We start from the raw sequence: 25,394 nt of genomic DNA, 5'->3' as shown, positions 1-25,394 counted from the left end.
ATCTGATCACACCATTCCCCTGCTTTAACCCCCTTTAAGTGGGTCACTTCTGGCCCCAGGATAAAGTCTAAACTCCTATCCTTGAAGGCTCTTTATGCCCCTTGTGTCCTCTCCAGCCTCATACTCCGTGTCCCAAACATTCTCTCCTTCTGCAGCTGTAGAGGATTATCTGTAGTTATTCCCAATACTTACCATGCTCTCTCTTGCTTCACACCTTTGCACTTGCTGAGCCCTGGAATGTGCTCTTCAGATTGTCTCCTATGGTTCTTTTCTTTTCATTCTTCAGGACTGAGCCTCATTCTGCAACCTATCTGTGTCTCCTGTGGGCTTGGTGCGTTGCACAGCCTCCTATACATTCTTCAAGCGTGGTATTTATTGCAGGTTCACAAATGCCAACCCCTGAAGCAGGTAGGCAGGGGAAAAAAAGGGGTCAGGTGGCTTTGTCAATCTAATAAATGCATCCTAGGTAATTTTCATGAATGTATTTTTCAAAATTATGAAAAATAATAATCCTTGTACAAATTAAAAAAGGGGGGGGGTGTCAAGTGACCTGGAAGAAGATAACAGAGACTTGAGGAATCAGCACATTCTCTATCAGAAGAAGACAGTTGCTATTCAGCTCCACTCAGTTGTTCATAGGTATGGGCCTGGTGATGTCAGATTTTCTGATTCTTCCAGAGAAGTCAGAAACCTGCATTTTCATGTGAAAAATAACCACGTTAAAAATTTTGGTAACTAAATAAAGTAAATGTTAAAATTACTCTGAGACAAACAAAACCTGTCTCCAGGTAGATTTGTGCCAGTTTGAAACTTCTGCATTGTTACTGCATATTTACATGTCTGTTTCTTCCAACCAGTCTGTGAATAGCTAGACCTTAAGAATGTCTGTGTTGTATCCCCAGCATAGCTCCCGGCACATACCAGGCAAGGAAAGAAGGAATGAGCCCGTGAATCCAGAGCAAGGTTAGCTGTACCATGACATGCCTGCAAAACCCAGCCCTGAGAGTCAGGTTTCTGAAAGGACTTTATATTTGGCTTTGACATGATTGACCTCAGCAAACGGAATTATGGAGAAAGTACACACCTAGCACTTGGCAGACTGCTCGTCTTAGGAACCGCTCAAGCTAGAAGAAATTTAAGTGTGGGCAGAGTGAGGGCTGTGCAAGCAACTTACAAATTGAATCAAAGGGTTTAATGATTAAGACATGGGACTAAGTATAGTGTCATGGAAAAAGAGCTTCTCTCCAGGCTCTGCAAATTTCCAGCACTGACCATGCAGAACAGATTCAGAAGTAGGGGCTGTCAGCAGGTTCTATACAAAGTTTAATAACCTCACTGTCAGGTACTTCTGTCTCAAAGAAGTTTGTACTAAGTTCTGTTTAATGTGGAGACAACTCACTTAGGAACATTGATTACACCCACACCTAATTCAACACCCACTGGAGCTGTCTCATCTTACATTTGACAAAAAAATTTTTTTTATTGCATCAACCAGAGAAAGTCTGAATTTTATCAAACATCCTTCCTAGCTATATAAGTGTCTGGCTTTATGAGCTGAGGGAACTGAGATCTAGAAACATCCTGTCATCTGACAAATGGCTGGTTGTAGAAAGGGCACTGAGCAAGACCTTCTCAGACCTCTAGGCTGAGTCTCAGGTCTGTGAGGATCTCTCTCCCACGGGCCTCCTAAGGTGATAGAAAGAGATCAGGACACAGCATTGGGTTCTAATCCTGCCTTTGCCACTTTCTTGCTGGGTAAGCTTAGAAATTAGATCACTTTCCATTCCAATGGGCTTAGCTCATCTTTTCTTGCCAGGCCACATCTTAAGTTGCTGTTCAGTCTACGGATTGGCTGTCCTGAGGTCAGATGCCCAGTGGGGCCAGTCAGGCAACAGGATCATGTGGAGCAAAAATCAGCTTTCTGGGCTGTGGCTTCAACAGGGGCTGGGGTGGAGCAATTTTATTTAGTTATGACCATGATAGATAGACACCATACCTAATAAATAAAGAGTTCCCAAGTGTTTGGTGAATAAATGAACCTTTTCTTGTTCTTTAAGACTTGTGTTATGTCCTTAGTGATGTCTTCCCTAATTTTCCTCCCATTCTGGTAGGATAAGTTAGTCCACCCTTTGCGCCACCACTGGACCTTGTAACTAGTATAATGTTAGCACACTGTATCATTACTGTCACAAGACAGTAATGTATTTGTTTCTCTCTCACATAACTCCTGAGGGCAAGAACTATATCATTCCTGTACCCCTAGGATCCAGCAATAATTGGTCATAAGAATATTAGTAAGAGACTCTCAGTAAATGAATATAAAAGAGAAGTACTGAATAAATGAGAGAATAGAGTAGATAATTCCTTTGGGCTCCAACATTCTATGAATCTGTGAAATTATAAGCTGATATATTAAGAACCATAAAATGAAACCAGTTAGCTTTACACAGCAGCCCCATTAGGAGAAAGATACAATGGTTTCAGTTTATTGAGTCCTTACTACATGCCAATGTGCCAAGACTTTCTATGAATTACCCAACTTAACACCTATGATAACTCCAGGTACTAATATGATCCCTATCTGACAAATGAGAACAGTGAAACTCTGAGAGATTAAATGCCCAACCGGTGAGTGGCCGTGAAAGCCACAGTTCAAAGCCAAGGCTATCTGACACCAAAGCTGATACTCATAACTCTTTAAAGAGGGGGAAAAATGAAAAATAAGGTAATGCTGATTACTATTATAATTCTGTCAGTCTATTCTAAGGCTTCACAAAGGCCACCTGGTGTTTAATAGAGCAAAGGCTATCCATGCCAGTAGGGACCACTAAAAGGCATTTAGTCCAGCCCCATCATTTTATAGTGAGGGAATCTGAGGCAGAGAGAACTGTCTGGCAAGGCTCAGGTTTAGTTAGTAGAACAGCCTGCCTAGAACCCTAGTATCAAGGCAGAGCTCCTTTTACTGTTATTGAAGTGTTGCCTCAGTTCATTCAGGGCTCTGCTCATATGTCATTGCACAAAGACACTTTCCCTGACCACATATCTGAAATAGCCCCTCTCACTCTTTTTCTTATCTTGCTTTATTTTTCTTCATAACATTCTACTTATATTATTTGTTTACTTGTTTATTTTGCCCACTAGAATATAAGCTTCATGAGCACAAAATTTTATTGCTGTTTCTCTGGAGCCTATAGCAGTGCCTGGCATCAAGGTACTTAATAAAAATTGGTTGAATTGATGACTAAACATTCCAAAGCATCAACTGCAATGTGATTTTAATGCACTGAAACTTTTCTTTGGCTTTCAAACTTCAAGTCAGAAGGCTTTCTTTATTTTTGCCTTTATTTTCGCTTACTTCTGGCCTAACATTTGCCACAATATTAAACTTTGGTAAACTTCTGTCTCCTCCCCTGATTTTCAGCCCCACCCCCCAGGACAAGGACCTTCCCTAAGTCATCCATGCATCCCAAAGCCTAACACAGGACCTGGCACGGGCAGCTGTTCAAAAATGCTTGGGGGGGGCTGGAGTGGACAGAGGTAAGAGTGACAGTCACAGGCATCATTGCTTAGTGATTTATTCTCTTAAGGCTCCATCAGCAGGTGGAATGGAAGACCCCTCCCACCCTGATGCCTTGGGTAACCAAGGCATTATACTCCTTCACTGCCTTCTCTGTCTGGAGGACCCGCACATCAATGCCTTTTTTCTTGAGGTATTCCACAGTTGATGGGGGTACCTGGGAAGAAGGAAAAAGATGAGTAAATCAGGGGGAAAGGACCCCAGGGTTTCTTTTCCTGCTATGAGGCAAGTATATTCTACAGAACTGGACAGTGACAACCATCACTCCTCAATCACCCAGCGTGTCACCAGCCCAGAATTTGGCAGTGAGTCCCAAGGAGTCAAAAGCCTTCTAAGAAGTTAACAGAAGTACCATGAAACATGTGCAGACAGCTCAGGTGATATGGAAACTGGAAAGAGCATGGATTTTGGAGTCAGTCTTGAATTTAAGTCCTTACTAGCATTGTGACTTTGGGTAAGTGAATTAAATTCTCTGAGCCTTTGTTTCCATGTATGTAAATAGGGATAACAATACCTGCTTACAGGGTTGGTATGAGAATGAATTCAGCTAAGGTATGTAAAACGTTAAATGTTTGAGTCAGTCCAACCTGACTGATTCAAATCCAGATAAATGTTAAATGTTTGAGTCAGTCCAACCTGAGTCTAAATTCTAACTTTGCTATGTACTAACCAAGAGACCTTTGAAAGTCTCTCAACTGCAATTTCCTCCCCTATAAAACGGGGACAATAATACTTAAAATCAAAGGGTTGGTGTGAGGATGAAATTTTATGAATGTATGTACACTGCAGCTCAAATGTCTTCTCAGAAAGGCCTTTCTTGATCACCCTATTTAGAGCAGCTCCTCATAAGTCACCATTTTCTTCACAGCACTTACTATGATCTGAAATTGTCTACATTTTTATTATCCATGAGGGCCATGAACCTTGTTTGCCTTGTTTAGCTTGTTGTCCCTGGTACCTAAAATAGTGTCTGCCCCATAGAAGGTGCTGAATAAATATTTGTAAATGAATTTATATAAAAGATTCTCAAGAGTGGCAGCTATTGGATATTTTCTCAACTCTGGCTTGCCTTCAATATTATTTTAAATTTAATTAGACTCTGCCTTGTCAGAAGGAGCTCTGAGTGAAATGTTTTTTAAAATGTCCTACGTTACTTTTTTATATGTTTGAACAATTTTATAATAACAGTAGTCTTACAGATAGGGATCATTTTAATGGAGGAAAAAACTAGGTTAAACTAAAAAATATAACTAAAGGGCACCTCCATTGGTAGGGAACTGGATTTTGGATTTTACGACATCTATATAAAGGACAGAATGAGGTAGATCTCTATAAACTTATGTGAAAGGCTGTCCATAATGCAATAATGTAAGTGAATAAAAAGTTACAGAACAATATGTATAGAGCGATCCTATTTATGTAAAAACATGTATATCAGTATGTGTAAGTGTGTATATATTTGCAGATGCATAGAGAGAGCATTGGAGCAGTTACGATTGGGAAGGGGAAATCTTTCACCTTTTTAATTCTACATTTCCACATTGACTCTTTTACAACAAGCATGTACTATTTCTGTAAGTACAATAAAAATAAACTTTCTTTTTTTGAAAGGGGAAAAAGGCTTAACTTGAATGTGCCCAAGAAAAGAAAAATTAAAAGTACTGTAAAAATGGAAAGTACTGTAAAAATCTAAAGAGCCAAATATTGATAGCTGTAGAGCTTAAAAGAAATTCCAGGATTGAGGAATTTCTGAAAAATAGTTGAAACAGCACAAGCCTATGATTAGAGACTGGAGAGTCCAACCCTGATGAGGAAGAATAGTGCGCAGCCACTGTTTTATCCTGGGCCATCCCCTGGCTCAGCAAAATGAGGGTGCATGATATATAGAGATGAACTTCCAAGAAGGACATATCTCTAAGGTAAAGATCCAGGAGATTACCAGAAGTCCTCAGGAATGCTGTGCTCACCAATACCTACCTTCAAGGCCTCACTCATCCCTCGGCCAATGACAAGGATCTGCACACCCTTCTCGACAACTTCCTCCACATCTGCAGGCTGCACACCAGGAGAATGCTGGACATGGAAAGAGAAAGTATACCAGCTACCTGCTCTTTTCATCTTTCTTTGCGGTCAGCATTCCTGTTAGGGTCATTCATTCACCGAACAAATGTTTACTGAGGTTTACTCTAGGCCAAGGCTCACTAGGGCCCTGGGGATAGCAGAAGATACAGTACTGCCCTTATGGAGCTCTAAGTCTAGTGAAAAATATAGAAGACTACAAAGAAATTTCAGTAGTTTTACAAGTGCTACAAAGAAGTAATGTTCAGGGTGTAGTGAGAACATACAGAAAGGGCACCTAATTCAGACCTGGGGAGTCAGGGCAGGGGGTCAGGGAAGACACCCCAGAGGACGTGACATTTAAGCTGAGACCTAAAGGACAAACAGGAATTAGCCAGGTTAAAGGAAATCAGCGGAACAAGGCATACCAAATACAGGGAATAGCATGAACTAAGGCTCAGAGGAAAGAGCAACCTAGTGAACTACAATTAGTTCCATATGACTGAAGTGTAAGTGACAAGTGAGTGGAAAGAGATGACGTGGGAGAAGAAAGCACCTGCACACCATGCCAAAACTTGGAAAGCTCCATACCGTTTCCTTTTTCTGGGCCCCTTTCCCACTTAACTCCAGGAAAACTTAGATGCTTTAAAACCTATCACTGTAAAGTCTTCCCAGATTCTCCCAGGGATATTTAAGGTAAGGTGTTTAATGAACATTAATCCAACGTTAAAGGATGGTGGCTTCTGAACTGCTTCCACATCAGCAAAGGGGATACAGGAGTTAGAGTTTGGTAAATACCAGCCCAACTACTGGGGAGTGAATAAGTGGAAAATTGTCATGGAAGACATGCTGTTTTAATTGCATCTTGAAGTATGACTAGGAGTATGCCTTGATGCAGTGGTTGTAGAAGGGGTACATTCTAATCATAGTTAGACATGGTTTAGGGAAAGAGCTGCTGAATATACCAAGACAACAACAAATGTACCAAAGAAAGAAGGGTTTTTCAGTCTAAAAAGCTGATGGTTTAGAGAAGATAGGATTGAAATTTGTTATAAAAGGTAGAAGAACAAATATGAGTAGTTTTATTAAATCCTGGAATAATAATATCTTACATGTTTAAAGTTGCAATTTTCATAATACAGCTATAGAAATTATTCCATGTGATCTGCATTAATAGCACAAAAGCATCCATTCTCCTTGTTTTATAGATAAAGAAACTGAAGCTCACAAAATACACATTAGCCAAGATGACACAATTACTAAGTAGCACAATTGAGATTTGAACAGAAACATGTTAACCTGTGTTTAATGCACTTTATTAGAATACTGTAACCTAGGGAGCAACGTTGAAACTTGAAAGAACTAGCCCTAATGACCACAGAGTTGTGCTTAAGCCCAGTGCCCGGCCCACTGTAGGCACACAATAATTGTTATAGGTGTAACCTGAATCTTCCCTAAGGCAATTGCCTGTCACCCACACATACACATGAGCTAAAAAAACAATAAAGGAGACAGACTGAAGTATTAAAAAATACTTGATTAACCCCCCTAAAAAGGCAGGAATAAAAAACATGAGGACAAACAAAACAAATAGCAATATGTTAACACTTAAACATAACTGTAGCAGTAATTAACTTTAAGTGGACTAAATAGTTTAATGAAAGGCAAAGACTGAGTTAAAAAGCAAGACCCAACTAAACACTACTTACAAGGTGTATACTTGAAATATAAAGGCATAAGTTGAAAGTAAAAGGATAAAGAAAGATATAAAATGCAAACACTAAGAAAGCTGGTGTGGTTATATTAATATCAAGATAGGAAGTATTACTACAGATAAAGAGTTTCATCTCATGATACTTAAAGGACCAATTCATTAAGAAAAACATAACAACCCAAATCTGTACACTCTTAGTGAAAGAGCTACAAAATATATGAAAACAAAAATAACATATCTGGGACTTCCCTGGTGGTCCAGCCGCTAAGAAAACGCCTTCCAATGCAGAGGATGCAGGTTTGATCCCTGGTCTGGGAACTAAGATCCCACATGCGGCAGGGCAAATAAGCCCACGTGCCACAACTACTGAGCCCGTGTACCACAACTAAAGAGCCCCTGTGCCACAACTACAGAGCCCATGCACTCTGGAGCCACAACTAGAGAGGAGCCCACATGCCACAACTAGAGAGAAGCCCACACGCTGCAAGGAAAGATCCTGCATGCTGCAGCTAAGACCCAACGCAGCCATAAATAAATAAATATTAAAAAAAATAATAATAACAGAACTAAGAAAAGAGACAAAACCACTATAGTTGGATTTTTTCCAACATCTTTATTGGAGTATAATTGCTTTACAATGTTGTGTTAGTTTCTGCTTTATAACAAAGTGAATCAGCTATACATATACATATATCCCCATATCTCCTCCCTATTGCATCTGCCTCCCACCCTTCCTATCCCACCCATCTAGGTGGTCACAAAGCACCGAGCTCATCTCCCTGTGCTATGCGGCTGCTTCCCACTAGCTATCTGTTTCACATTTGGTAGTGTATATATGTCCATGCCACTCTCGCAGTTCATCCCAGCTTACCCTTCCCACTCCCCACATCCTCAAGTCCATTCTCTATGTCTGCGTCTTTATTCCTGTCCTGCCCCAGGTTCTTCAGAACCATTTTTTTGTTTTTTTAGATTCCATATATATGTGTTAGCATACGGTATTTGTTTTCCTCTTTCTGACTTACTTCACTCTGCATGACATACTCTAGGTCCATCCAGCTCTATGGTTGGAAATTTTAACAACCTTCTCTCAGTAAATGATAAAACACATAGACAAAGAGTCTAATTAAGGAAATGGGAGCTTTTAGCAACACTGTCAGTTAATTTGACCTAATAGACATTTATAGGTTACTACACCCAACAACTGCAGAATACACATTGTTTTTTCAAGTGTACATGGAACAGTCACTAAGACCTTATGCTGACATAAGTCTCAGTAAATTTCAAAGAAATGAAATAACAATATGATATCTGACAAAATAGATTTGTTGATAACAATAAGATATTTAGAAAAGCCATAAATAATTGGAAATTGAGCAACAAAGTATTTTGAACTAAAGGGTAAAGGAAAAATACATCAAAATTTGTGGAATACAGCTATATAATGCTTATAGGCAAATTTATCACTTTAAATACTTATAATAGAAAAATAATTGTCTAAAATCAATGGTGTAAGCCCCCACCTTAAAAAGCTAGAAGAGAAGCAAATCATATTCAAAGCAAGCAGAAGACCGATAATAATGAATATATGTATGTAAATCAATGAAATGGGAAACAAATGACAGAGAAAAATCAACAAGGCCAAAAGTTGGTTCTTTCAAAAGATTAATAAAATTGAAACCATTGTAAGACTGATCAGGAAAAAAAGAGAAGACACAATTCATAAATACCAGGAATGAAGGGGACATTACTATAGATCATACAGATAGCAGAAGAATAATTTTAAAAATTGGGAATAAATTTACACTAATAAATGTGACAACTTAGAAGAAGTGGACAGATTTTTTTGAAAGACACAACTTATTAAAACACAAGAAGCAGAAAATCTGAATAGTCCTATAGATGTTAGAAATTGAATTTATAATTTAAAACCCTTCCACAGAAAAAATTCTAGACACATATGATTTCAGTGGTGAATTCTATTTTAAACATTTAATGAAAATCCTCGACAAAACATTAGCAAATCCAAGGTTGGTTCAATATTTTAAAAATCAATGTAGTTCACCACAAAGTAAAGAAGAAAAATTACACAGTTGTGTCAAATGATGCAGAAAAAGCATTTAATGAAGTTCACCATGTATTTATGATTAAAAAAAGGAAAACTCTCAGAAAACTAAACTAGAATAGCCAAGATATGGAAGCAACCTAAATGTCCATCGAGAGATGAATGGATAAAGAAGATGTGGTACACGCACTTATGGCCACCTAATCTATGACAAAGGAGGCAAGAACATACAATGGAAAAAAGATAGTCGCTTCAATAAGTGGTGCTGGGAAAACTGGACAGCTACATGTAAAAAAATGAAATTAGAACACTCCCTAGCACCATACACAAAAATAAACTCAAAATGGATTAAGGACCGGACACTATAAAAACCCTCAGAGGAAAACATAGGCACACCACTCTTTGACATAAATAACAGCAAGATCTTTTTTGATTCACCTCCTAGAGTAATGAAAATAAAAACAAAAATAAACAAATGGGACCTAATTAAACTTAAAAGCTTTTGCGCAGCAAAGGAAACCATAAACAAAATGAAAAGACAGTCCTCAGAATCGAAGAAAATATTTGCAAATGAAGCAACTGACAAGGGATTAATCTCCAAAATATACAAACAGCTCATGCAGCTCAATATAGAAAAAACCAATCCAATCAAAAAATGGGTGAAGACCTAAATAGACATTTCTCCAAAGAAGACATACAGATGGCCTACAGACACATGAAAAATGCTCAACATCACTAATTATTAGAGAAATGCAAATCAAAACCACAATGAGGTGTCGCCTCACACCGGTCAGAATGGCCATCATCAAAAATTCTACAAACAGGGCTTCCCTAGTGGTGCAGTGGTTGAGAGTCCGCCTGCCAATGCAGGGGACATGGGTTTGTTCCCCAGTCCGGGAGGATCCCACATGCTGTGGGGCGGCTGGGCCCGTGAACCATGGCCGCTGAGCCTGCATGTCTGGAGCCTGTGCTCTGCAATGGGAGAGGCCACAACAGTGAGAGGCCCGCGTACCGAAAAAAAAAAAAAAAAAGTTCTACAAACAAAAAATGCTGGAGAGGGTGTGGAGAAGAGGGGACCCTTGTACACTGCTGGTGGGAATGTAAATTGGTACTGCCCCTATGGAGAACAGTATGGAGGTTCCTTAAAAAACTAAAAACAGTTTTTTATGACCCAGCAATCTCACTCCTAGGCATATATCTGGAGAAAACCATAATTCAAAAGGATGCATGCACCCTGATGTTCACTGCAGCGGTATTTACCATAGCCAGGGCATGGAAGCAACCTAAATGTCCATCAACAGAGGAATGGATAAAGAAGATGTGGTACATATATACAATGGAATATTACTTAGCCATAAAAAGTAACAAAATAGTGCCATTTGCAGAGACGTGGATGGACCTAGAGACTGTCATACAGAGTGAAGTAAGTCAAAAAGAGAAAAACAAATATAGTATAATATCGCTTATATGTGGAAATTAGAAAAACGGTGGAGATGAACTTATTTGCAAAGCAGAAATAGTCACAGATGTAGAGAACAAACTTACGGTTGCCAAGCGGGGAAGAAGGGTGGGATGAATTGGGAGATTGGGACTGACATATGTACACTACTATGTATAAAATAGATAGCTAATGAGAACCTACTGTATAGCAAAGGGAACTCTACTCAGTGCTCTGTGGTGACCTAAATGGAAAGGAAATCCAATAAAGAGTGGATATATATATATATGTATGACTGATTCACTTTGTTGTAGAGCAAGAAACTCACACAGCATTGTAAAGCAACTATACTCCAATAAAATTTAATTTAAAAAGTTCAGGGCTTCCCTGATGGTGCATTGATTAAGAATCCATCTGCCAATGCAGGGGACACGGGTTCAAGGTCTGGTCCAGGAAGATCCCACATGCTGTGGAGCAACTAAGCCCATGTGCCACAACTACTGAGCCTGTACTCTAGAGCCCACAAGCCACAACTACTGAGCCCACGTGCCACAACTACTGAAGCCTGTGTGCCTAGAGCCTGAGAAGCCACTGCAATGAGAAGCCACTGCAATGAGAAGTCCGCACACTGCAACAAAGAGTAGCCCCTGCTCGCCGCAACTAGAGAAAGCCCATGCGCAGCAACGAAGACCCAATGCAGCCAAAAATAAACAAAATTTTTTAAAAATGTGGTTCATATATACAATGGAATATTGCTCAGCCATACGAAAGAATTAAATAATGCCATTTGTGACAATATGGATGGACCTAGAGGGTATTATCCTAAGTGAATTAAGTCAGAGAAAGATAAATACTGTATGATTTCATTTATATGTGGAATCTAAAAAACAAAACAGAAATAGACTCATAGATACAAAGAATAAACACATAGTTGCCAGAGGGGAGGTGGTGGGGGAGATGAGTGAAATAGGTGAGGGACATTAAGAGGTACAAACTTACAGTTACAAAATAAATGAGTCGGGCTTCCCTGGTGGCACAGTGGTTAAGAATACGCCTGCCAATGCAGGGGATATGGGTTCGAGCCCTGGTCCAGGAAGATCCCACATGCCGCAGAGCAACTAAGCCTGTGCACCACAACTACTGAGCCTGCACTCTAAAGCCCACGAGCCACAACTGCTGAGCCCGTGTGCCACAACTACTGAAGCCTGTGTGCCTAGAGCCCAAGCTCCGCAACAAGAGAAGCCACCACAATGAGAAGCCCACACACCGCAACGAAGACTAGCCCCTGCTCGCAGTAAGTAGAGAAAGCCCGTGCACAGCAACAAAGACCCAATGCAGCCATAAATAAATAAATTAATTAATTAAAAAACAAAAAACAAATGAGTCACAGGGATGAAATATGCAGCATGGGGGATATAGTCAATAATAGTGTATGGTAACAGATGGTAACTAGACTTATCGTGGTGATCATTTTGTAATGTATAGAAACATGAAATCATTATGTTGTGCACCTGGAACTAACATAGTGTTGTAGGTCAATTATACTTCAATAAAAATAAATAATAATTATTATTAATATTTTAAAAATAAACTAAACTAGAAGGGAACCTTCCTTAGGTAGAGGACATCTAAGAAAAACCTACAGCTAGCTAAACATTAAGTATAATGTTGAAATGTTAAACATTTTCCCCAAAAGATTGGACATAATAATTTACTTCCTTATTATCTTTGGACCTGTCCATTCCTCTCCATCTCCACTGCCACTACCCTGGTCTAAGCTGTCATTACTTCTTATTTAGCCTGTTGCAGTAACTTTCTAACTGGTCTCCATAAAACCACTTTAGCCCTTTCCAATTAACCATTCTTCAAATTGTAGCTAGAGGAATCTTTGCAAAACACAAATCCACTCAAGTCACTTCTCTGCTTAACAGCACTCAATGGCTTCTCATTGCCCTTAAAATAACTGCCAAACTCCTTAACATGGTCTGTAAGTTCCCAGCTGCCTCACCAGTCTTACTGCATATCACTTTCTTCATGTTCTAGCAGGAAAACAGTTTGGCATTTTCTTAAATATGTACTTACGCAATTCAGCAATCACATACCTTGGTATTTATCCTAGAGAAATGAAAACTCACATTCACACAAAAACCTGTACATGAACGTTCATAGCAGCTTTCTATTCGGGGTGGGAGGAGGCGTTGTTAACTCTTATTTCCTAAACTTAGAAGCAGCATATCCTCTCTAGATTTTTTTTTCCAGTTTTATTGAGATATAGTTGACATACAGCACTGTATAAGTTCAAGGTGTACAGCATATGACTTATGTATATCATGAAATGATTCCCACAATAAATTTAGTTAACATCCATCATCTCACATAGATACAAAAAAAGAAAAAAAGAAAAAATCATTTTTCTCTTGTGATGAGAACTCTTAGGATTTAGTCTCTTAACAACTTTCATATATATCGTATAGCATTACTAACTACAGTCATCTGTAGCAGCTTTACTTGTAGTAAACCAAACTGGAAACAACCCAAATGTTCATCAACAAATTGTGTTATAATCCAACAATGGAATACTATTCAATAATAAAAAAGGAACAATTATTGATACCTATGACAATATGGATGAATCTAAAATGTATTATGCTGAGTGAAAAAAGCAAGTCTCAAAAGACTATATACTGTATGATTCCATTAATATGACAAATAAATGTAATGTGTATTAGGTCAATTGGCAAAATATTAATAAGGTCTGTTTATTAGATAATAGTATTGTATCAATGTTAATTTCCTGATTTTCATCACTGTGTTGTAAGAGAATGTCCTTGTTTTTGGGGGAAATACACACAGGTATTTAGGAGCAAAGGGGTAGAATACAGCAGTTCAGAAAAAAGTCTGTTGGAGAAGAGGATGATAAAGAAAATATGATAAACTTAACATTTGGGTCTAGGTAAAAATGAGAATTCTAATATTCCTGTAACTTTTCTGTAAGTCTTAAATTATTTCAAAATAAACAGCTTAAAAAATAACCCTGAAAAAAAAATAACCCTGTAGTATTGGCAAGTTATAGATTAGCAGGAAGAGACCACATATAGGCACACATACCTACTCACTACTTCCTGATTTATTTAGCCAAGGAAACAAAGTTTAGCATAAGCCAGGTGGCTACACAAAGCAGGAACAGATGCAGCCCATCTTTTCTGGCTTTCTCCATGTCTCTTGATTCCCTGTGGGGTGTACAACTACTGCTGACACTCTTCACTCAGTGAGTGTTCCAGAGCTGATAACATAGCCAGTCTCTCACACTAACACCTTTTTATGTTCTGACTTAACTTCATCAGCATCTTCTTAAGGAATTTACACTAAGACTATATGAGCTTACACTTAAGGGAATATCAGAGTGTTCTAAATTAGAACACCTGCACGTCAAAGAGTGAACCAAACTGATCAGCAGCAACGGTACTTCCTCATCGTGGGAGGGGATGCAGAGCTAGTGGCCAGGTGGCTCTGAACAGTATCTCTGCCTCCAGCTTTCCCTATTCTCCACAAAGATCAGAAGAGATTGGGGGGAGATTAGATTCTTTATCTCTAAAGTAATTTAGGTTTATATATTTAAAAAAATATTTATTTGTTTATTTGGCTGCATCAGGTCTTAGTTGCGGCATGCAGGATCTTCGTTGTGGCATACGGGATCTTTCATTGTGGCGCGCAGGCTCCAGAGTGCGTGGGCTCAGTGGTTGCAGTGTGTGGGCTCTCTAGTTATGTTGTGAGGGGTCAGTAGTCGTGGCACGTGTGGGCTTAGTTGCCCTGTGGCATGTGGGATCTTAGTTCCCCGACGAGGGATTGAACCTGCATCCCCTGCATTGGAAGGCAGATTCTTAACCACTGGACCACCAGGGAAGTCCCTAGGTTTATACATTTTTAAAAGGCAAAACAAAAATGGGGATATTTTTTCATTTGATTACAATAATTGGTTCTTAAAGAATGCATCGATAAAACGATTGGATTAGATGCTTTTTTAGTTCCACAGCTCTGTGATCAATCCTAGAACCACCCTGAGCTGAACAGCTATGGTATGAAGAACTAACATTTTTTTTTTCTGGTACAACGACCAAGGTAAATATTTAACAGAATTACAAATCAGGGCTGGAGAGCTTCACCTGCCTTAAGTAAATGCATTTATCTGAAATACTGAATGATTCCTTCATTTAACAAAGAATAGGGGCTTCCCTGCTGGCGCAGTGGTTGAGAATCTGCCTGCCAATGCAGGGGACACGGGTTCGATCCCTGGTCTGGGAAGATCCCACATGCCGTGGAGCAACTAAGCCCGTGTGCCACAACTACTGAGCCTGCACTCTAGAGCCCATGAGCCACAACTACTGAGCCCTCATACCTCAACTACTGAAGCCCATGCGCCTAGAGCCCGTGCTCTGCAATGAGAAGCCACCGCGATGAGAAGCCCACGCACTGCAATGAAGAGTAGCCCCCGCTCCCCGCAACTAGAGAAAGCCCGCGCGCAGCAGTGAAGACCCAACACAGCCAAAAATAAATAAATTTATTAAGAAAACCCCCAAAGAATAGCATCTACTTTGAGGAGCACCATGATCCCCAGGCTGTAAGAGCTCACATTCTAGTATAAGGAAACAAGGCCACTGCTCAATGAAGTGAAAGGTCATAAAAGAGTGCAAAACCATAATCCTCTCAAGATTCAGAGACTGCAGACAGCAGGAGCCCATCAGAGTTGCTGGAGCAGTGGAACTCAATTTGGCTGTTGCGTGCTTTACTGCAGGCCCAGGGTGTCACATACGGAGCCATGAAAGATAACTGCAACAGCCTGTGGATCCAGGCCTTGGTGGGTGTTTACTTACAGCCTTGCGCATAGGTCTGTGTTTGAAGTATCAGCCTGTTATTGAGGCATCCTCACCCTGCCACCAGCTCCCTCTCTGCTTCTTGCAATCCCTCCCGGCAAACCACTAAGGCTCTCTGCCCTTAGTGAGTGTCTGATTCTGTTCCTCTTTAAGAGGCTTTCCATAACGTGTCAATGTTACGGAAATCTTATTGTTTTTTCTTGGAGGAAAGCTATTAGCATCTTTTCATGTGTCTGTTGGATATATGTATGTCTTCTTTGGAAAGATGTATATTCAGGACCTCTGCCCAATTATTAATTGGGTTATTTGTTTGTTGGTGTTGAGTTGTATGAGTTCTTTGTATATTTTAGATATGAACCCCTTATTAGATACATTGTTTGCAAATATTTTCTTCCAAAGCCTTTTGATTTTGTTGTTAGTTTCCTTCATTGTGCAAAAGCTTTTTAGTTTGATGTAGCTACATCAGGGAAATAGAAATAAAAACCACAGTGCAATATCACCTCAGATCTGTCAGAATGGCTATTATCAAAAAGATAGCCAATAGCAAGTGTTGGCGAGGATGTGGGGAAAACAGAACCCTTGTGCACTGTTGGTGGGAATGTAACTTGGTGCAGCCACTATGGAAAACAGTACGGAGGTCCCTCAAAATATTAAAAATAGAAGTACCAGACAATCCAGCAATTCCACTTGTGTATTTTTGCAAAGAAAATGAAAACACTAAAAGAATGAAATCTTGCCATTTGCGACAACAAGGATGTACTTAGAGGGTATTAAGCTAAGTGATATAAGTCGGACAGAGGAAGACAAATACTGTATGATTTCACTTATATGTGAAATCTAAAAAACAAAACAAATAAACAAGTAAAACAAAACAGAAATTAGACTCATAAACAGAGAATAAACAGGTGGTTGCCAGAGGGGAGGTGGTGGGGGAGATGCGTGAAATAGGTGAGGGAGATTAAGAGGTACAAACTTAACCGTTACAAAAGAAATGAGTCACAGGGATGAAATGTGCAGCATGGGGAATATAGTCAATAACAGTGTAAATATTTTGTATGATGGCAGATGGTAACTAGACTTATTGTGGTAATCATTTTGTAATGTATAGAAATATCAAATCATTATGTTGTGTACCTGAAACTTGCATAGTATTGTAGGTCAATTATACTTCAATCAATAAATCTGTCTATTGATAGAGTAAAGAAACACGACAACAAAATGCAGTGCATGACACCTGACTGGATCTTGGGTTGGAAAGGAAAGCCTGCTATAAAAGATATTATTTTATTGGAACAATTGTTATAATTTGACTATGGAGTTGATGCTATTTAATATTATATAAATGTTGGATTTCTTGAGTGTAACATTATGATTATGTAAGGCAGAATGCCTTTGTTTTATTAGATACAGGCTGAAGTATTTAGAGTTAAGTATCATGATGTCAGTACTTACTTCCAAATGATTCAGCAAATATAGTTATTCGGAGAGAGAGAGAGAGAGAAAGCCACCGAAAGATAAAGTAAATGTGCCAGAATATTAAAAACTGGTAAATCTAGGCTGATGGTATACAAGTGTTTATTATTTTTTTCCAATTTGTTATATAGGTTCAAAATATTTCAAAATAGAAAAAGGGGCAGGAGAGGTTCAATAGGCTTTTCAGGTCAACCACGTTTAGAAGGTAAATGGGAAAACACAAGCAAAAACAAACACACACAAAAGCAGAAAGGGTTAGGGACAGCTCAGCTCATCTATCTTTCCTTTTGTGTCCTAAGTACTAGAACCTTTAGTCTGATCAAATGGACAAGACTCTGAGAATTATGTTATACTTTACACCTATTGCCTGTATTATATATAAAAATAAACCCACAAAATCGGCAATAGTTATAGAGGGCATTTGGGGGGAAATTGGAAGATAGGCTGTATACTAAATAGTAATATTGTATCAAGGATCATATCCTTATTTGTGAGAATGATATTGTGGCTATGTAGGAGAATGTTTATGTTCTTAGGAAAGAAATGCTAAAATATCTGCCATTTACACTCAAATGATTGGGGAAAAATGTGTGTGTGTGTGTGTGTGTGTGTGTGTGTGTGTGTGTGTGTTTAGAGAGAAAACACCAACATGGCAAAGTATTAACAACTTGAAGATTTTAAGAAAGGGTGTGCGGCTATTTATTGTAATATTCATACAACTGTTTCATAGGTTTAATATTGTTTAAAATTAAAAGGTGGGACTAAAATCAACTATATGTCAATAAAAAATTTTTTTAAATAGGTGGGGTAAAGTTTCCACATTTCCTTTGGTTCTCTTTTTTTTTTGCGGTACGCGGGCCTCTCACTGTTGTGGCCTCTCCCCAGTTGCGGAGCACAGGCTCTGGACGCGCAGGCTCAGTGGCCATGGCTCACAGGCCCAGCCGCTCCGCGGCATGTGGAATCTTCCCAGACCGGGGCACGAACCCGTGTCCCCTGCATCGGCAGGTGGACTCTCAACCACTGCGCCACCAGGGAAGCCCTCCTTTGGTTCTCTTTAGGTGCCTGCTAATTGGTTTGGCTTTCTTTTAAATTTACATTTTTGTCATATCTTCTTCCTTGTCCCCTTTCAGCCTAACAAAAGGATATATAAATGAAAGACCTATGCATGTTTCCACATAGAAAACTCTTCTCCAATAAGATAGTTATTGCTTTAAGATAGAAATGAGTGAGGACAGTATGCAATAGTAGAAAAGTATAGGCTTTATAGTAAGACTCAGGTTCAAATCTTGGTTCCAAAAATTATTAGTGGTGTGACCCTGGAAATGCTATGTTTGATCAGGCACACAGCAGTTGTTTAATGATTGGTAGAGATTTGGGAGTAGGTAGTAGTAATTATTATTTCAAGGACACTGGTTGAAGAGAGTAAATTTTCTTGATATTTCCATTCTGCAATCACTATATCATCTGCCCCTTCCCACCCTTAAACTGATAAAAAAGGAATCACAACATTAACCTACCTCAGAAGGAATGTCACAAAGTATAAAAAAATTTTTTTAATGACATTTATAATTAAAAATTCAATGCAGCCAACATTTATTGAGCCCATACTTTATGGGCACTGTGCCAAATGCATAGTTCTTGCCCTTAGGGAGTTCACCACTTAGTGAGGGAAACACGTAAATACACACTCAGTACAATACAGGTGAACTGCACTAAGTGCTAAAATTGAGGCACAAAGTATTATAGGAATACTGAGAATGGAGTAAGCAGCTCATTCTCACAAGGATTATCAGGAAGTGCTTCATAGAGGAGATAAAACAAAAGCTAGGAATTAAAGGATATATAAGATTTCAACAGGTACCAAGGGGAGCAGGTCATTTCAAGTAAAGGAAATGGTTTTAGGGACTTCCCTGGTGGCACAGTGGATAAGACTCTGTGCTCCCAATGCAGGGGGCCTGGGTTCGATCCTTGGTCAGGGAACTAGATCCCACATGCATGCCGCAACTAGGAGTTCGCATACCACAACTAAGGAGCCCACCTGCCGCAACTAAGGAGCCTACGTGCTGCAACTAAGGAGCTGGTGAACCACAACTAAGGAGCCCGCCTGCCACAACTAAGACCCAGCGCAATCAAATAAATAAATAAATAAATAACAATAAATAAAAGGAAGTGGTTTTAGCAAAGGTACAGAGAATCAAAGATCATGGTAGGTTTGTAAGGGAATATGTATTTGGTATGGAATAGCTAGGTCTTCAGATGTGTTATGAAATATAGGGGATGAGAATGAAGGAAAAATTTGGAACTGTATCATTGTTTTAAAAAAATGGCCCTGAATACTATCCTAAGGAGTTTTTGCTTAATTCTGAGGTCTATGGAAAGCCTTTGAAATTTTCTAAGCAGAGCAGTGACATGACTAGCTTTATGTTGGCCAAGTCAACAAATGTACTTTGTTGGATATGGTGGAGGAGAAAACTGGAGAAATAAAACTTCTGTCTGATGTTTCTCTTCTAGGTGACTGGGTGGATAGTGATTCCATTAATGAAGACGGAGAACACAAGAAAGTACCTGGATATTTGTGGGGGGTGGGGAGGTAGGGAAAAGGAAATGAAATCAGCTTTGGATATGTTTGGTTTAAGTTGCCCAAGGAACAACTCATATGCAGATGTACAACATGTGATTGAATATTCTGATAGTTTGGATAACTGTTCAGCAAATATTCACTCTTTTTGCCCTCTTAGTGTGGGCAGAATATACTTCTGGGCCCTACTGATGTGGGAACTTATGTTGGTGAACCTGGGGCAAGCAAAGCCTTGAAATATACTTGCTCAGTGGGGCTTATGTTTGTGAGCTTCAGATAACACCATGAGAAGATCAGGTCCTGGCTAGTTCACTGGTCTAAGATGGATAAGAGACATATGGAGTACCCAGCCAGCTTGCCAACTGCAGCCTGGAGTAGAGCTGCTCCAGCTAGACCTATAAGCATGATAATAAACACTTATTATTGTAAATCACTAAGTTTTGGGTAGTTCGTTAAAAAGAATAGCTGAACAAGGGAATTCCCTGGCAGTCCAGTGGTTAGGGCTCGATGCTTTCACTGCTGTGGGCCCAGGTTCAATCCCTGGTTGGGGACCTAAAATCCTATAAGCTGCGTGATGCAGCCAAAAAAAAAACCAAACAAACACAAAAAAAGGATAGCTGAACAATACTACTATATATTTAGAGCATGAAAAATAACTAGAGTTAATACCTCCATCAGGTCATGGCATAAACAACTGTAGTACTCTAAAGTAAAAAGAAATCCCCTAAACACTCTCAGGCAATTAATTCCCTCAAGGATTCCCTATTAAGCAGCATTTGATGTACAAATCAGAGTGTTTCATGTCCAAGACTTTTAAAAGAATTAATGCAGTCATTTCTATAGTTGAGAAACATACTGTAGAGCAGTATTATGTGCTAGGCGTGGTGCTAGGTAACTAAGGGAGAAAAGAAAAAACTTAAAAAGATCAAGTGTCTACTATGTGACAGGCACTGTGGTAGATGCTTTACAAAGATGAACATATTTAGTATTCAAAGCAACCACGTGAAATATATTATTTTCCAGGTCCCATCCCCAAGAGATTATGATTCAGTAGTTGGGAAGAGTGCAGGAGATACAGAACATGCATTTTAAACAAAGCTCTAGGTGATTCTGATGCAAGAGATCCATGAATCACACTGAGAAATACTGAGTGCGAGAAAGAATGAATTTGCATGATGGTAAGTGGCATGCATTTTTCAAATTTATTCTTCCCAACCCATTTATTACTCTTACATGAAGCCATGACAAACAGACATTATTATTCTCCTTTTATAAACGGTTAAACTGAGGCACAGTCAGGCTATATAACTTGGTTAAGGTATCTAGTTAAAATGTGACAGTGCCTGGACCTATAAATCTAAATATCTACTAGGTATCTCTTGATGCCCTATTGTAAGTTCAAGCTCAACATATTCCAAAAGAATTAATCATTTTCTCTACCCAGCCTCTGCCCCAAACACAAACACATCTGTTCCTCCTCTTCATATACCCAATCTCAATAAATGGCACTACCATCTACCCATTTGTCCATGCTAGAATTCTCCTTTGCCTGCTAAATCTAATAAACTGCCTTATCCTGCCAATTTCACCTTCTTTTCTTAAATTAATTTTTTTTTTTTTTTTTTTTTTTTGCGGTACATGGGCCTCTCACTGTTGTGGCCTCTCCCATTGCGGAGCACAGGCTCCAGACGTGCAGGCTCAGTGGCCATGGCTCACGGGCCCAGCCGCTCCGTGGCATGTGGGATCTTCCCGGACCGGGGCACGAACCCGTGTTCCCTGCATCGGCAGGCGGACTCCCAACCACTGCGCCACCAGGGAAGCCCTTAAATTAATTTTTTACTGAAGTATAGCTGAATTACAATGTTGTGTTAATTGCTGCCGTACAGCAAAGTGACTCAATTATACATATATATACATACTTTTTCATATTCTTTTCCATTATGGTTTATCACAGGATATTGAATATAGTTCCCTGTACTACACAGTAGGACCTTGTTGTTTATTTATTCTGTATATACCAGTTTGCATCTACTAATCCCAAACTCCCAATCCAACCCTCTCACCTTCTTAATAGTTTTGATATTTGCTGTTTCATATCCACCCACACTACTACTAACTTAACAATAACAGCTTAATTTATTGAGTGCCTACACCATATCTAGCACAGTACAGTAACCCTTAGATCAACTCTGTGAGGTGGGTAATATTACTATCTCCATTCTATAGATGAGGACTCTGAGGCTTAATAGCTTTGATCTGATGTCCTTTTGCCTCTATACAGGTAAGTTCTAGTCAACAGCTCAGCTTTTCCTCTCATCTTTCCTAGTTCTTCTCTCTCCAACAAGTTCTAGAACACCTCCTCTTGTTTATTCTACTGACAAATGAAACTTAACAAGATGAAAACTAAACCTACAGCAAACTTTTCCTATTTTCCTGTTATCATCACTGGCAACTTCACAGTTTTGTAGTCTTTAGTGTTGAAGTTTATAAGAGGAATCATGATGTAGTAGAAAGGAACAGGGAAGAAAGTTAGAATCTGACCTGAATTTACTATTTGATTTCACATTTTTCTAGCTTTCTAGCTCTAAACTCTGTGCTTATTAAGTTTCCTTAAATACAGAATGAGGTTAAGGGTAATACTAACTCATGTAGTCTTATATGGGAAAAATATAATATATAGCGTTAAATCCATTTCTGAAGAAAAAATATCTCTCCAGTGTGGCACACTCATAAGTTGGTACTCCAATATATCTTAAACCCATAGTCTGGATAATCTTTGTCAGTCAAATCAATCTCCTGCTTAAGTATCTGAAGTGGCTATGTCTTATCTACTGAATAAAATGTAAACTGAGCTCTGCAGACACCCGACACCCTCAACTATACCACTGCCTATTCTTACACCACACTAGCTCTACTCTATGAAACAATCCAATGGAGTCATTTGGTTCACCAAGCATTATAGCTTCTTATTCCTCAGCCTGCTCTCATTCTGTCCCTTCTATATCTCAAAGCCCTCTCATTTCTTTTTATAAAGAAAGGTATATTCCTTTCTTTAAGATCCAGGTTGGTAGCTAACAAACAACTAGGTGTCTGGATCAAAACAATGAGTGCATGCAGTTCAAAACAAAGGCACCACAATGAGACCGGTAGGAGGGGTGGACACACGATATAATCAAATCCTGTACTCCCCGGGTGGGCAACCCACAAACTGGAGATTAATTATATTACAGAGGTTCTCGCACAGGAGTGAGAGTTCTGAGCCCCACTAAGGCCTTCCAGCCCAGGGGTCTGGCACCATGAAGAGGACTTGGCTTTGAAGGCTAGCAGGACTTGAACGCAGAAGCTCCTCAGGATTGATGGAAATAGAGACTTCACTCTTAAAGGGCATACACAAAATCTCATACACCCTGGGACCAAGGGTAAAAGCAGTAATTTGATAGAAGACTGGCCCAGACTTACCTGCTGGTCTTGGAGGGTCTCCTGGGGTGGGGGAGACCCTGGGGACATAGACAATGGTGGCAGAAACATCAGGGAGCATTCATCTGCATGAGCTCTCCTGGAGGCTGACACACCTTGGCACATCAAGACCCGGCAGAACGGAACAGGCTGTAGGCTTTACTGCTGGGATGCCTGAGGCCAAATAACAAACTGGATGGGAACATAGCCCCACCCATCAGCAGACAGGCTGCCTAAAGACTTCCTGAGCCCACAGCCGCCTCTAGACAGCTTCTAGACACAGCCCTGCCCACCAGAGGGCCAAGACCCAGCTCAACCCACCAGTGGGCAGACATCAGAACTAAGAAAACTATAGTCTTGCAGCCTGCTGCAGGCTAGACACTACCCTGGGACCAGCTGGCCCCTGGCCCTTGGGTGACGAGAGGGGAGTGTCATCCTGGGATACATAGGATGTCTCCTACAGAGGACTACTTTTCCAAGGTGGAGAAACATAACTAACCTACCACATACATAAAAATACAAATAGCAATTTAGAAAAGATGAGGAGACAGAGGAATATGTTTCAGATGAAGGAACAAGATAAAACCCCAGAGGAAGAACTAAGTGACATGGAGATGGGCAATCTACCCACGAAAGAGTTCAGAGTAATGATCGTAAAGATGATCAAAGAACTCAGGAGGAGAATGGATGCACAGAGTGAGAAATTAGAAGTTTTTAACAAGGAATTAGAAAGTATAAAGAACAACCAAACAGAACTGACAAATACAATAACTGAAATGAAAAACACACCAGAAGGAAGCAATAGTAGATTAAATGAAGCAGATGAATGGATCAGTGAGCTGGAATACAGAGTAGTGGAAATCACCACTGCCAAACAGAAAGAAGAAAAAAAATGAAAAGAAACGAGGACAGTTTGAGAGACCTCTGGGACAACATCAAATACACTAATATTCACATTATAGGGATCCCAGAAGAAGAGAGAAAGGGCCTGAAAAAACATTTGGAAAGAGAGTAGCTGAAACCTTCCCTAACCTGAGAAAGGAAATAATCACCAAAGTCTAGGAAGCGCAGAGTCCCATACAGGATTAACCCATAGAAGAACACACTAAGACATGTTGTAATCAAAATGACAAAAATTAAAGACAGAGAGAATATTAAAAACAACAAGGGAAAAGCAACAAATAACATACAAAGGAACTCCCATAAGGCTATCAGCTGATTTTTCAGTAGAAACCCTGCAGGCCAGAAGGGAGTGGCACAATACACTTAAAGTGATGAAAGAGGAAAAATCTACAATCAAATAATACTCTACCCAACAAGGCTCTTGTTCAGATTTGACGGAGAAATCAAAAGCTTTACAGACAAGCAAAAGCTAAAAGAATTCAGCACCACCAAACCAGCTTTACGACAAATGCTAAAGGAACTTCTCTAGGCAGAAAAGAAAAGGCCACAACTAGGAACAAGAAAATTACGAAATGGAAAAGCTCACTGGTAAAGGCAAACATACAATAAAGGTAGGAAATCATCCAAACATATAGCTAGTAGGGAGGTTAAATGACAAAAGTAGTGAAATTATTTGTAACCACAATAAGTGGTTAAGGGATACACAAAACAATTAGATGTAAAATATAATATCAAAAAAAGTAATTGTGGGGCTTCGCTGGTGGTCCAGTGGTTAAGACTCTGTGCTTCCACCGCTGGGGGTGTGGGTTCGATCCCTAGTCAGCGAACTAAGATTCCACATGCTGTGTGGCATGGCCAAAAAAATAAAAAGTAATTGTGAGGAAAAGAGAGTACAAATGCAGGTTATCTAAAATGCATTGAACATTAAGAGATCAGCAACTTAAGCATATATATATATATACATACAGACTGCTACACAAAAGCCTCACTGTAAACAAAAATCTCTAATAGATATATGCACAAAAAAGAAAAAGGAATCCAAACATAACACTAAAGATAGTCATCAAGGACTTCCCTGGGGTGCAGTGGTTAAGAATCCACCTGCCAATGCAGGGGACACAGGTTCAAGCCCTGGTCTGGGAAGATCCCACATGCCACAGAGCAACAAAGCCCATGCGCCACAACTACCAAGCCTGCGCTCTAGAGCCTGTGAGCCACAACTACTGAGCCCACGTGCCACAACTACTGAAGCCTGTGTGCCTAG

At 39.6% G+C, this 25,394-nt stretch overlaps 1 protein-coding gene and 1 long non-coding RNA gene across 3 annotated transcripts in view; one reads left to right on the top strand and one right to left on the bottom strand.

The window, feature by feature from the left end:
- Window positions 1-3,557: 3,557 nt before the first annotated feature.
- AAMDC (adipogenesis associated Mth938 domain containing) overlaps window positions 3,558-25,394 on the bottom strand; it is a 33,608-nt gene continuing 11,771 nt past the window's right edge. The window contains exons 3-4 of the mRNA XM_027083499.1: window positions 5,555-5,650; window positions 3,558-3,734 (exon numbers count right to left, since the gene is read on the bottom strand). Of these exons, the coding sequence (XP_026939300.1) occupies window positions 3,594-3,734; window positions 5,555-5,650 (237 nt within the window). The 3' untranslated portion in view covers window positions 3,558-3,593. The remainder of the gene's footprint in view (window positions 3,735-5,554; window positions 5,651-25,394) is intronic.
- Window positions 3,741-20,201, top strand: LOC113607811 (uncharacterized). Of its 2 annotated transcripts, XR_003428086.1 has the most exons (3): window positions 3,741-4,031; window positions 5,043-5,151; window positions 19,705-20,201. It is a non-coding gene; the product is annotated as an uncharacterized LOC113607811 (long non-coding RNA). The 2 variants fall into 2 exon arrangements; XR_003428085.1 differs by having other exon boundaries at window positions 3,741-5,151.

This window comes from Aethalodelphis obliquidens, unplaced genomic scaffold (assembly GCF_003676395.1).
Source record: "Aethalodelphis obliquidens isolate GAN/ISIS:26980383/991018 unplaced genomic scaffold, ASM367639v1 scaffold50, whole genome shotgun sequence".
In the NCBI taxonomy this organism is placed as follows: domain Eukaryota; kingdom Metazoa; phylum Chordata; class Mammalia; order Artiodactyla; family Delphinidae; genus Aethalodelphis; species Aethalodelphis obliquidens.
This window is presented reverse-complemented; position numbering and strand designations above follow the sequence as displayed.